Source organism: Contarinia nasturtii, unplaced genomic scaffold (assembly GCF_009176525.2).
Source record: "Contarinia nasturtii isolate CC-2019 unplaced genomic scaffold, AAFC_CNas_1.1 Cnas_scaffold_129, whole genome shotgun sequence".
Taxonomy (NCBI): Eukaryota; Metazoa; Arthropoda; class Insecta; order Diptera; family Cecidomyiidae; genus Contarinia; species Contarinia nasturtii.
The window spans coordinates 11,898,132-11,912,680 of record NW_022197486.1 but is presented as its reverse complement, the minus strand read 5'-3'; the positions used below and the strand labels follow the sequence as shown (position 1 = coordinate 11,912,680).

At 33.8% G+C, this 14,549-nt stretch overlaps 1 protein-coding gene across 1 annotated transcript; it reads right to left on the bottom strand.

Moving 5' to 3' along the window:
• Window positions 1–998: 998 nt before the first annotated feature.
• Window positions 999–14,260, bottom strand: LOC116344468 (DNA fragmentation factor subunit alpha-like). Its single transcript, XM_031773023.1, has 4 exons — window positions 13,642–14,260; window positions 9,671–9,883; window positions 4,639–4,862; window positions 999–1,635 (listed from the first exon to the last, which is right to left on the bottom strand). Exons 1-4 carry the CDS (start codon window positions 13,741–13,743, stop codon window positions 1,335–1,337), a joined length of 840 nt encoding a protein of 279 aa, XP_031628883.1. The 5' UTR covers window positions 13,744–14,260; the 3' UTR covers window positions 999–1,334.
• Between the last annotated feature and the right edge of the window lie 289 nt (window positions 14,261–14,549).

Sequence of the window (14,549 nt, the reverse complement as noted above, 5' to 3'; positions counted from 1 at the left end):
TTTGTGTGCATATTTCAAAATATTCGCTTAATTTCGTCATACTCATAACAAGTTTGTTTTATTCACTTTTAATGGAGTGTATGTTCTAGAGTATTACTTTGATTTCTGAGCTGACTTGAACAAAAAAAATGTTTGCAAGTAAAACATATATGTCAGTGGGTGCGAACGGGGGTGTCGAGGAATGCCGTTTGAAAAATTCTTTGCCAAGTTTTTTACCAGAATGTTTACACCAGATTAAAAAAAGATTTTGAAAATGAATCCCCGCCCATAAAATAACCCTCGCACATCACTGACTCATGTCATTCAAACAAAATCTGCAAAAAAATCTATTTGCAAAAGGATTTATAGCTTTCGTGCTTATTTAAAGAAAAAAAAAACTTTACGTCTAGCTTAGGAATTTTTGGTATTGTCGAATGAAATTCTGAAAATGTCTACAGCTATAGCTCCAATTCGGAAAATGAAATAAGCCATAAAAGAGAATTCGAAAATATTTCATAGATATATTAAAAATATCCGAATAAATGAAAAGTATACCAAATTTCGTTTGATCTTTCCGCCCAAGGATTGATTTGTTAGTATTTTCACATTTGTTTCAAGCCATACAAAACTAGGTGAGGATATTCTTTTCCCTTTCCATTGTTATAGGTGTTGTTGTTGAAAAGTTATCCAGTTGTTCGCTACGATTAAGTACTATTCACCGCCCATGTCATTTGTATGCATGACATGATAAGCAAAATCTGTTAAACATTCTTTCTATCTCTCTTTCTCTGCGCATTAAAAACTCATTAACTCAACATCCATTCGTCGTTATAAACTATATCGTTATTTTCATCATCTCAAATTTCTTTGCCAACAGTTGTTACATATAACAAACTGTCGCTTGCAATTAACATGTCATAAAACTGGTGTTCGAGATGCCGAACAAGAACAAAAAGAAAACACGAAAAACAAAAATTCAATAAAGAAAATGTATGCATATTTAAAAAAAAAATCAAAAATTTGGTATAAACCGTAGTTTTTTCCTGTGTATATTTAGTTGTGATATTTATGTACATTATATTTTGATTCAAGTAAATTCATAAGGATTTTATGTGTTGACTGAGCAAAGTGTATTTGTGTGGTTTTGTGCTTTGATCAGTCGTTCACCACTTACCCCAAATAGAGTGTGAGAAAAAAAATGAATAAAAAGAGAATTGCGGAGCTGCAATGGGCTGCCAAAATTCACGGGTGTGATAAGAAATGACGAATAAATCAAAACTCCAGCAAATTTATGTTTTTAGCGAATGAATGGTATTGCAGAAGCACATCCGATGCATGAAATGCTTAAACTTATATCAAATATCCTCCGAAGTGGGTTTTTTCACATTAATTGAAGTCGATGGTTGTTCGATGGGCACTTGTTCGATTGCATCGTCTGGCGGATTTGAAGTCGTCAAACGGAACTGTTGTTCAATTACAGCTGAACCGGTTAGTGTTTGTTGGCTGCTATCCAAATTTATGGTCAATTCGTTGGTTTCTTGTTGTTGATCGGATGTGTTTTCAGCTCCATGCGTTTCCAATTTAACACCTTGATCCGTGGAAATCAATTTTAACACTCTAATTGCATCATTAGCGATTTGTTTATCTTGTAAGAATCTATTTGATTGTATATTCACAAACATTGTCACAATTTCAATAAAGAAAATGTCATTATTTGCATTACGATTTCCGGTGGAATGATGAAGCAATGTCGAAGACGAATTTGACATTGGTTTTGATGTGTATGCGGTTTAGAGGTACGCAGTCAACCATAAGCGTAGAAGATGATGATGATCCATTTGAATTGCCGGAACAAATAATGAAAACGGAAATATAAAAATAAAACAAAAATAATGTCAATATGTATAAATTCAACGAAACAAAAACGAAAAAGGGATGAAAACATATTTTGAGTGCATTGTGAACATTCGCGCATATTCGAACATGAAGAATTGTGAATATCGAGCGAATACGATTGAATGTGAAATGTGACGCGAAACATCAGAGTAAAGATGTGATGCAATGAGTGTGAGTCGAACAGTTGGCAAGACAACACATTCGCCAACCAATCTCACATCATTGACAACTTCACACGTTCAATATCAAAAAAATACTCATGGATTTCAACAACAAAAGCACAAAACATATCAAAAGCGTAACACATTACGCCTCTCTCTCTCTCTCTCTCTCTCTCTCTCTCTCTCTCTCAGAAACACTCTTAACAGATAAATCCGATTACATTGTCTTCTGTCAATCGTCAATGGTCCATCAGATACGATTTTTCAGTCAGTGTCAAGTGTATTAATTCAATAACTTTGAAAGCTATTTGATTCAATAGCAACAAAACCACGTACAGTTTATGCATCGCATAAATAGCTCTCTTCAAAATTTCAACAAAAATGTAACATTCAACAAAGTGATTATTCAAAGTTTAAACGTTTTATGGAAGTTTAAATCGAAAATGCTAAAAGCAACGGAAGTCAAGAAGAAGACAAGAAGAAGTAATATGTTGAACACTGAACACCTAAGCCATATGCTATTCAAATAATGATTATTTTATCATCAACTCGAACGCATCGATAATCATCAACATCAACTGTAACAATAAACATTATGTAGATTCGAATACTTCTTCATTAGAATAGTGACTCGAGTATCCGAAAACACATTGGTGGTGTACATACGGTATGGTATTCTACCATAGCTTCTGGCATAGGGTCCAAGGATTACCCCTATCCCAGTTTGCTAATGATGTTGGATGTTTAAATGTTTGTGAGGAAAACGGTAGAACATACAATACATTTCAAAAACAGAATATTGGTTTTTAATTAAAAATTAATCACTATCCTTCTTTTCTGTTTGATAATTGTTTTCAAGTTTCATCATTGCCGATGGCATTTTCAATATAATGAGTTCCATGTTTTGGTCGCCGAGAGAACATTGCCATTGAAGACGGACCTCCCATTAAGAAGGTAAGCTTTGAATTGACAAAGCGTGTGTTTCGAATGAAAAGCGCGTTACATCAAAATGGTATTATATTGGACTTTTCCATTATCTCATTCGGAATGCGTTCATTTTAAAAATGGCAAAAAAATGCTTTGCACGTGTCATCCACACAATTTTGTGGCGTGCTTCAAACGGTTAAATTTCCATATTTTTACCACAATTTTCGATTATTAATTTCATATTTCAAACGCAATTTACGTCGTGTAATTTTGTATTGGCACAGGGATTATTCAAAGTTTTGAACAAGACGTTTGAGATCGACTCAAACACGTGTCACACAATGTCTTTCTTTCTGCCATTCACACATCAATAATTTTACTGATAATAACAGCAATTGCAAAAGGCGTGTTGAAAAACATCACAAATCTTTCGCGTGTCGACACAATACCGAATTGTTAACAAACCATATAAAAGGTTTTTTGCAAACCATTCCCAAAACATGCATTAATTTTCAATCAAATCAATCCATTATTCATGTCTGGGGGGCGGATATCTTGTGTGTACAATTTATGCCAAAGATTTGTTGCCGTTTTGTGTTGTTTTGAAGGATTTCCTTTATTCAGTGTTGGATTTGTTTCGAAAAGTGTCAGCAAGAAATGTTAAAATTGATTGAAAAGGAGAAAGCGGTGGAGAATGTATTCGGAATCGAAAACGTTCTAGGTACGAACAATGCGATCTTGAAATTTATATGACCAGAGGAAATTGAGTAACTTTATGAAATTGAAATGTGACAACTCTGGTTTGCGGAAGTTCATTCAAATTAAATGAATGGCAAATAAATCAGATTTTATGAAATTAACCCTCCAGCCATGCATAACAACATGTACATTCTCATTTCAGACAGTTGAAATCCAGAAAATACATATAAATGAAATTATTTTGCGGTCGGTACAACCATTTCAACTCCTTTCATTCGAATATATTATTAATTTACATAATGAACAGATAAATTTTTAATTTTTTTTCAGATGAGAACCGGTTCAAATAGATAATATGTAGCCAAATCGTTTAATTGAAAAAAATTGACGGAGAAAATGCTTTGATATGATTGTGTAGTGAACTGTACTCGGTGATGCTGTCATGTATTGTGCATGTGTATTTGACGTATGATGGAATAACTGTTTTAAACTGCAGATGATACATAATTTTCAACAGTAAAGATAATTTAAAAAAGCTTCCATTTCATTTGAAAATTACATATACTTGGGGAAATAATTGCGATTATTATCTATCGAAAGAGTACCGTTTGTGACAAACAATTTCTCTTTAACTTTGCCACAAATGACACTGAAACAAATGAGAAAATATTTCATTTATTTGTTCATCCGTCATTGCATCCATATGAGTGAACTAAATGTGTGTATGCGCCCGATGTGTGTATACTTTCATCACATCAAATAAATGTTCAAATGAAAAAAAGAGAGATACATACGTGGGCAAGGTTTACCGAATCTAGTACACCCTAAAATGATTTTTGGCGATCCCAATTGAAATTGTAATATGGTAATCAATTTTGCTCTTCAATATTTTATTTTTATTATTGTATTCGAAAATACCTTCCCACGAATGGTGCACCTTAATTTCAAAAAATGAATTTCCCATTTCTGACCTAACCTGGTTGATACTTCTTTCAAACGATGGACAAATTCCTCGTCCTCTTCCGTTTCATTGTCCATGTTTGTGATCATTTGTAGCTCTGGATCGCTCAACACCGATATATTGGTCAAATCATTTTTTAATTGTAGAACGATATTCCGCAAATTTACACATCTGCCGTGGATCGTACTATCCGTCATATCGCCTGAGCTTCGGCTGGTTTTAACGATGTATTTTGCTGGCTAAATTTGATGGAATTTCCGTGAAAATACATACCAAATCCATTTTTTTTGCATGCCGTTTTGATGCACCCCAATACGCCCATTCGTATGTGGCAATGTGTTGGCGATTTTCGTAAACGGGATCAAACAATGCGATGTGTTGACAGGTAAATGAAAGTGGAAAAAAGAAGAAAAAATCAAAATATTAGAATTGATGTTATTCGGTTCCCAGAATTGAATTCAGAAAAATATTTTTGGCACATTGAAATGAAATGGTTTTCTTGTTGATTTTTTTTATTGATTATTATACAATACGACGAATGGCATTCAACGAATTGCTTTTTTGCGAATGGCAATTCGTCTATGCACAATTAAAAACAAATTGCTTTTTTTTAAATCGTTTAACATCGATGGTACAACAATATCAACATTACAAACGTCGAATAAAGACAGAGAGAGATGGGGGAAAGTTGGAAAGAGCGCAATATTCAAGCAAAGAACTTGATTATGCTCACCGATTGTTTTCTTCAAAAGTAAAAATAGAAACGCTTTTCTTCTTTCGCTTTTCTTCGCTGATTAAATAATGGATTCTTCTGAATACTATATTATCCGCTGTTTGTATAGAATTATTGCTATAATGCTTATGAGAGTCGAAGTAAGATACCGTATATAAATAATATAATTAAAGTAGTTTTATTAATTAACAGAATAAGAAGATATTTTCATTTTTGGTAAGTGAACTGTACGTAAGTTCATGTATGATAAAAATAAAAGCAGTCGTTTCATGTATTTTAATGAAAGCGTGTCTCTTTCAACCATGTAAACTGATATGATGTTTTGAAATCATTTATTTACACTTTCATTAGGAATATGCGTTGTAGAATAAAATATTATGTTGTTTCGTCGTCGTCATCGTCAATAAAGTACTCATACAATAGCTCGTTTTCATCCTCAATCCAGTGGTGGCCAAAGGGCTCGTGTATATGGCACATGGTGCCATCAACATTTTGCATTGTTTTATAAAGCCAAATATTATTTGCATTTTTTATCATCTCAGTTCGCCATCATCAAATCACATGACATCCATATTGATTTGCAAGAGAGTCAAACCACCCGGTTTGCCATTCAATTTTTGTGGCCTTCATCGAACTATCGGAATAAATACATATTCGGTTTGGAATTTGTAGTAAAATTGTAACATGCGATATGTTCGGCAAATAGTGATAGTATTTATCATCGAGTAGTATTATAAAATTTAGCTCTCACTGCCAAGCTATATTCATGAAATTTTGTGGAGCATATCTAGCGAAAAAGATGATTTGTGCATGTGTGCATGAATAGAATTATCAATTTTCATTTTGACCGATCTTTCGCCAAAAAAATGACAAGCACCAAACTTGATGCACGATAACTACATTCAGTCTGATATATGCATTGCCATGACAGACAGAGAGAGAGAGAGAGAGAGAGAGCGATGGAAAGAGAAAAAATTGCGTTAAAAAAGTGGTGACGAGAATCGGGGCGGAATCATAAATAAATAAATTTGAAAATATATTTTTTTCGGTACTGTTGGATATAGCCCAGTTTGCAAATGGAAAGAGCAGTTCATTGAAAATTCTCATTGGAATTGAAAAATAGCAAAAGTGTACGGAATTTATTCCAGTCAAATTTTGAGTTCGGTGTCTGTTTGATGTGTTCCCATTCTTTGCCATCCAGTCGCATTTGCAAACTGTAAATTGAGTCCCTTACGTGCATTGTTACGAATAATTAATGCACCTTTTTTTCGTTGACATTGGATGTGGGTGAGTGTGTTTCGTGTTGCTAACTAAATACAAAAATGGATTTGCAAAATAAAATGCGAGCAGCAGAGCGTAAATGAACACTACCATAATTGAAATTGTAACAAGTGTCAATATTTGACGCAAGTTTAATATCCAGACACAGTAATGTCACACTCATTTTTTTGTTGTTCGGTTTATGGCGAGAGAAAGAAAAAAAGAAGAATGGTTGCTGTGTTTTCCATCGCATTAGAATACGATACTATAACGAAAATTCAAGATTCGCATGATTTTGAATGCAAAGCAAAAGCTGTTAAATATAGAAATAGCAGTCAATGTACCAAATGACTACACTTAATCGAATATTCATATTCCGATCATGTTCAGCTGCACATCTAGACTCGACACATTTGAATTAAGGTAGATTTCTGTTTCCACTTATAAAACAAATTCTATGCATGCAAAATGGAATGTAAATACCAAACAAAAAGAACTATAAATGATTGAAAGAGATCACGATGGCATTGTTTAAACTTTTGAAAACAAAGTTAACGTGTGTGTGTGTGTGTGTGTGTGTGTGTGTGTGTGTGTGTGTGTGTCGATAACAGACGAAAATAAAGTTCGAAAACTCCATTAATCGAAATTGAATGAACAATAATTCAAAAATTTTGAGACGGAATCTTCGTGTTATTTCATAACATTCAACGTCCAAACAAACTTGACTTAAAGAATCATATGCTCAAAACTTTGCATTGTTGATTTAGCTCATCTTAATTTATTTACGTAGATTGAATTAACTTTCCGCCAAAACCAATTTAACCCTTTAGCATTTCTATTTTTCATGGCAATGCCAATTTTTGCTTTGAATATCCCGCGTGGAAAAAAAGTGACTGACTAGCTGAAATCAACTGAAAATAAATTTTGTTAACTAAAACCCAGTTGACTTTAGTCGTCTATTTTTCTGATTTTAAACAGACGATTATTTCGGTTATTGCCAACTGTGTTATTAAAGTTGAGTTATATTTTTCTCAACTGGAATCGACTGCAAAATCAAACAAGTCAACTTTAAATTACTTCAATCTCAGTTGGCTTAAGCCAAGTCAGTCAGTAATTTTTCAACCGGGATATAATTCAAAAATGTTCTAAAATAATCCGAAAAAACTTTGTTTCACGCTTAATGTCACATAAAAAAATGAATCGCGTTCTTTAGTAGCCCTCCGACCGAGCTCCGACGCCGACCGACCGCCGACTCCGACCGAACCCAAGTTGCTCGGAGAATGGTCGGCGTCGGAATGATTTCGCCATCCGAGTTTTTTCCGAGTTCGCGATTTTTTGAAAAATTCAATGGATTTTTTATCAATTGTCATTTTTTTCTCATTTCTATCTCATTTTGTATTCAATTTTGTTCGATTTTCGAGCATCGAAAAAAGATGGTCGACGTACGGTCGGTATCGGATTTAATAATCTCGGCGTCGGTCGGCGTCGGATTTGATAGTCTCGGCTTCAGTCGGCTTTGGAGTTGAAAAATCGCCTCCGTTGCGAACTCTGTTAAATAAAGTTGGAGTGAATTTCATGAATGAGAGCAAGAGAAAGAGACATCGAGTGAGATAGAGATACTAATGTTTACCGGTGTTGTGATGCTTTTTTTGTTGTTCGCTAGAACTGACAAACTCTTGAAAAAGTGCTTGGCTCTGATATTTTCAATATTTGGAGGACACCTTGTTTGATACACACACATATACCACAACATAGGCATTAACATTGACATAGAGAAAAAAGAAGTGCACCAATATATAGCAAAAATGTGCTCTCGCGCTGAGTTCGTATCAAAAGAGACCACAAACCATTTTGGGCTCAGGCAGCCGTTGCAAATCAGCACAATTCAAATGTTTATATGATTTATGCGAGTAACTTCATTTCCGACATTTCAATGCAGCGCTCCATGCACAACCATTGTTTGGCCAGTTCACAACAACAACCACGAATGAAAACGACAACCACGAAAAATTATGGTTGCATGCAGTGAGAAAGTAAGATAGGAAAAGTTTCAGGCTCGATCGACTCGGCAAGAAAAATCAACGAAACCACAGACGACTGCAAGTAGTGCACGGAAATCGAAATATACCAAACATGTAAACAGAGAGAGAAAGAGAGAGAGAAAAAAAAATAAATGAAACTTTTTCCATTTTGTCAATGTTCAACGTCAAGCTTTAGGCGTTCTGAAAGTTTGCTGCTTTTTATTCGTCAGAAGAGATGCTTTACATTTTCTGCCGTTCTATAGTGCACATTTTCCGAACAATTTGGCTGAAATGTGTATATATCGAAATAATATGAACACATAAAACTTTTGACACTCGATGCTCAATAGAATGAAACGACTAACAGCCAACAGTGTTTTTTTTTTCTGGTATCATTTTCATTTTTGACGCGGTTTGTGTAAATGATTTATTTCCAAGAAAATTAAATCGATTAAAAGTTTCAATTCGTAACTGTATTTAAATATACATATGGATTTGAGTTACGATTTTATTATTTTATGACACACTGATGCTGTTGCAGCACAGCATAGAATTTTTTCAAAAACTAAAGCTGCTTAATAAAATCATCGTATCAAATACAAAGTGCGCATTTGATGCCCATCTTTGTTCAACAATCCAGTTAAGTGCAGACATTCTTCAAATTCAAGCGTTGTACAAGTGATGATATAAGTTACATTGGAATACATTTCTGTTGTTAATCTGTAGATGGTTTTCATTCAGAATTGTCAGAAGTCAAACATAACGAAAGTTTGAAATATATTATTGATTTATTGAACATCCTCCTTTGTGATTGGTGTCAACTACTTTGAAAGTGTTTGCAATCATATCATGAAATGGAGCAAACACTTTTATGATGTCACTAGAATGATAGATTTGAATTAATCTTCTCATTGTGATTATTCTCCCATTTGCTTCTATTTTTTTATTTTTTTTTACGTTAAAAATGTCGTGCGCTTCAAAGTAGATTCGACGCTAATAGCATGAAACTATCACGAAAATGAGGTATACTTACATCAATCCATTTTTCGCCCTCGAATACGGCAACCAATTCAGTGTCTCCATCAAGCGTTTGAAAGTAGTCTTCATCGTCGACCTCAGTGCCGTCTGCATCCAAATGAATTTTGGGTAAATCCGAGTGATTATACCGTTTGGCCGCCTTCTTTTTCACATCTTCCAATGATATGGCAGAAATACCTTTACATTCATCGCGTGATACGTTCCGAACCTATTACAAATGAAAAACCATACGAAACAATTTGCAATTAACATGAAGCATTTGAGTGTCCAGACCATTTTTTTTATAGACTGACGACATTTGAATCGTATCATTAATATTACTGCTTTTGTAAATTTCATGAAAATTTCTGTGTAATTAATCCGGCTTTTTTTAATTCAATAATGTTCATCTACATCTACCAAATGTGGATCTCGACTCTCTCGACATTTGCGGCTTTTTGTTAATTTCGATTCAAAATTTGTACGTTTGTAAAATGTATATGCATTGCACATGACCGACAAGTGAACACATGAACTCCGGCTTACCGCAAAGTGTCACCACATTTCGCTTCATCAGCTTCGAAAAATGTCTGGAAAATCGACAAATTCATGTGCAATCATACAAGCAATCTTTTTCGTGAAATTATAAAATGGTGTGGCGTTTATTGAAAAGGGGGTATATGTCAATATTTCGTCCATCAACGTTTGAAAGCGTACAAATTGATTTCTCACCACACACTTAAGTATGCGTGCCAAAATGAATTTATCATTTGCATCGAAAATTGTGTTTGACCGATTCTAACAAATACTCCTCTCTCTACCTTTCTTTCTGTTTTACAGCTCATCCAATATCATGATAATAATAACATTGAACATCGCCTAAATGCTCTTGATATTGAAAGTTTTCACGACCTATTTCAATGTACGCAAATATTTTGCCAAATATCGCATTGACTAGAACGGATTTAGAATGGAAGAATTTACATTTTAATTCAAAAGAAAAATAATCAACCGAACATTTTGATAACAATAGATTTACGATTGCTGACCATATCCTCATTGATTCCATTGTTTATGCACCCCAAACTGCTAAGATATATACACAAAAAACTACTTGACAAAATTCCGTACCAACTGAACAATGTTATTACAATGTTATTTAGTTTTCTTTTTTCTCAAAATGAAGATAAAAATATTAGAGAGTTGAACGTAACTAATCTATGTATATAGCCTTTTGCATACATATTTGAACATTTATTTCGCTCGCAATATACTAAGTATTTAAGATGCATATAATCCACATGGCGCATATAAAAAAAAACAGAAAAAAGATAGCGTGACAACTGAAAACCGATCTGTATCTCTGTGCTCTGTGTATTGAGTTATAGTCTCAGTTCTACTACATTCACGCAACCCTTTGTAAACAATACACCATTGCTTCTAAAGATCTCTTGATGCTTCTTGGTGATCGCTTGTTAAAGTGTGAAAGATTTTATAAATGTGTTAGAAGGACAATGACAAACCGAACATTGAACTAAGTAAGGCGACTTTATTGTCGTTTATCTTTGTGCCTTCTGTTTCTTTGTCCTAACTGTGTATGCGCGCTGAAAACGAGCGTATTGCGCATTTATACTTCGTTGCTCAAACGTGTTTCAATTTTAGATGTGTCGCACCAATTCACCGACAACAAAAACTTTAAAACAATTTATCCGAACATTTTATAAAATCAAATGTTCTCATAGAGATTTTTTCAATGCTTCCGTAATTGTACAATCAGAACAAAAAAAATTATTTCCATTATAAACTCGTAAATCATATGAAAAATATTGCGTAGCAGTTTTTTTTTTTCAAGTCGTTTTCGTGTGTGTTAAGCACTAAATTTCCCAAAAAAAGTGAAAAACTTATTTTCTACGAAGCGGAAACGAATCGTATGGTCTTGGTCCTTTATCCCGTAAATCGGCACAAATTTATTCGATTCAATTAATATTAACCAAGAATTTACACAACCAAAATGCAGAGAGCCTATTTTGGCAAAAATACTGATGACCAGCATTATGTTGAAGAAAATGGTATTTTTACCAAACAGTCCAAATGATGTTTTTACACATTTTAGTTTGACGAACTTTTTTGTCTGGTTTTTGTGTTGAAAAGAGCGGAAAACAAAAAAAAAATTGGCAAATAGATTCGTAACTCAATATCTGCAAAAAAATATGCTTGAATAAATTAGATGATTCCAGGGATAAAATGCAAAGCCAATAACTAATCGCTATTCTTTCAAGATTTTGAAAAGCAAATCATTAATGCATGAATAATTTAAAGTATTTCTGTTTTAGATCCATTCCAGATCCATTGAATTTCTGTAGAGAGCGTAATCGAATGGATAATTGAATCAATCGGTCAATTCAAATTACCTTATTAACCCTCTAGTGCATAGCCCTGCCTTTAGGCATGGTGTACAAATTATTGTCTAAAATATATAATTTAAAAAAAAGATTTTATTTATGAATTAAAATACATTCAGTAGGGTTCAGGCTTTCATTTTCCGGTCATTTGACAACTGGATGTAAATCGGTTGTTTAATTATAAACACGGCTGTACTCGAAAACAGAAATTTGACAAAAAAAATATCATTTTCTTTGTTTATAGCAGTTTTACTGCAGTTTAAACAATGGTTTTGATTGTTCTCGAATTTTGTCAATAGCATTTTTTGAGAAAACCATGCGATTTTTTGAATTTCGATTATTTTTTTAAGGAATTATAAACCAAAACAATCATAGAAAAATAAGTCTCATGTCGAAAAAAAATTAATGCATTAGAGGGTTAAAAGTGGAACTTTATTTACTTCAAACTAGGACCCACTTTTTTTTATTAAATCATATTCAGCAAAAAAAAAAATTGAAGAGAAAAATTATAGCGGAAAAATGTATGTTTCTTTAGAAAACCGGATTTAAAGTATTCCATATAATAATCCATTGTGTCTGTTACATACACAGTACTTTATACATCATTCTACTTTCTTATATTGAATGCAATATAACGCACGGAGAAAAGCTTGGAGCATTTTCATTGCATGACAAACTAACAGAAGTGATGAGAATACCAGAACCGACTGATTTAAGAGAGTCTGGCAAATGATTCGTGCAATCGATATGTGAGTCGTTACGAAGTGCCTAAATCGTTGGATGCAATTTTTTCTCCGGTCGGTTTTTTTTTGTATGCGCTAGATATGGTTGTCTGACGATAGATGAGGTGCTCAGTGTATTTTTTCTTTCTTTCTTGATTGGTGTGTGCTACACATCGTACAAAAGACAAAGGATCCAACGCCCAATAATGAGTTAATTGCAATCTACTTCCATTTTACATTTTAATCGAATTTTAGATGCCACACATAAATAGTTAAATCCACGTTTAGAAAATTACAATCTCGTTTTCGTCGTCATCGTCACTGATACAATAAGATTTCAAAGGATAATTGAATCAGTATATTTTACAAAACTCTCAAAAGACATACAGTCTGTATATGCCGGTGCATTTTAATTCAGTTATCATTTAAATGAATTTGCATGCACAAATTTTATTCGGAGGAAATTTAAGAGAAACACAAAATGACCATTTTGATGATGAAAATATGTTGCAAAACTGTTGTTGTATATATATTTCTCGTGTGCCGCGTGTGAATTTGATCTAGTGAGTTGCAACACGAGTAATGTGTGTGTGTGTGTATTTCTTCAAAATATATTGAGTTGTGTGTTGTCGCACGTGAACAACGCGATAACCGACTGAAAGACACATACACACACACAAAATGAATTCAACAGAAACATAACATTCCAATGTAATCAAATTGTACTGTATTGGTATGTGCAATGTCGCTTCATGGTTAATGAAGTGGCGGTGGCTGGCTTGCAGAGATATCACACAATGCAAGTGACAATTTGAATTACAATCAATCTTTGTTGTTGTTATTTTATATCTATATTGACTTACCTTATAAGGTTTCGAGATTCCATCGGTCTCTTCCAATTCTATTTCTTTTTCCGCCAATCCATCTCTCTCTTGGGCTTGTTCATCCATTTTAATCTCCGACATTCGGTTGTCTTTACTATTGATGTGTTTTGATTTAAAAAAAAGTATCACCGAAAAATAAATTTATCTCCCGTATATTCACCGAAACGCGAAATTCTTTTGGTGTGGCAGACACACAGTTACAAATATGACAAAATCGACCACTCGTTAACTCTCGACGAACAAGACTGAGAAAATTTTTTTAACAACACCACCCAAAAACCGTTTGTTTTGAGAACAAAGTTGTGTGCCGCACAATACAAAATAGAGCAAACCGATTTTATGGCTTTAGCGAGAGAGAGATAGACAGAGAGAGAGAGAAAAAAAACCCAACAATTTATTTAAAAAAATGTTGGTTATGGTTTTTTTTTATTTTTCACTTGATTTCAACAAATGAAGAATAACCACTTTTATTTATTATTTGGTTTGTGTTTTTGTCAATTCTGACAGCAACGACACTTTTTATCACGAAAACGAATCAATTTCACTGTGAACAACGATGTGTGACAGCATCGAAACTTTGCACATCCAATCGGTTTGCTGTTTGCGTTTACAATGAAACATTGTGCCGTTTATGCCAAAAAAGGAGCGTGCAATATACGATACACATATCAATTCTGGCGGCAGCAGTCGTATTCAGTATAAGCATGAATGCTGTGCTTTTACAAACATACACACACCCAGTTACATACACACTAGATTCGATATTGTGCTAGTGTATGTTCATTTTGATATGGATGTCTCCCGACGCGCATTCAACACACTACCATACTGCTCAGTCTCTTTCTCTTTCGCTCAATTCAAGTTTCTCGCTCACATATTCTTGTTGT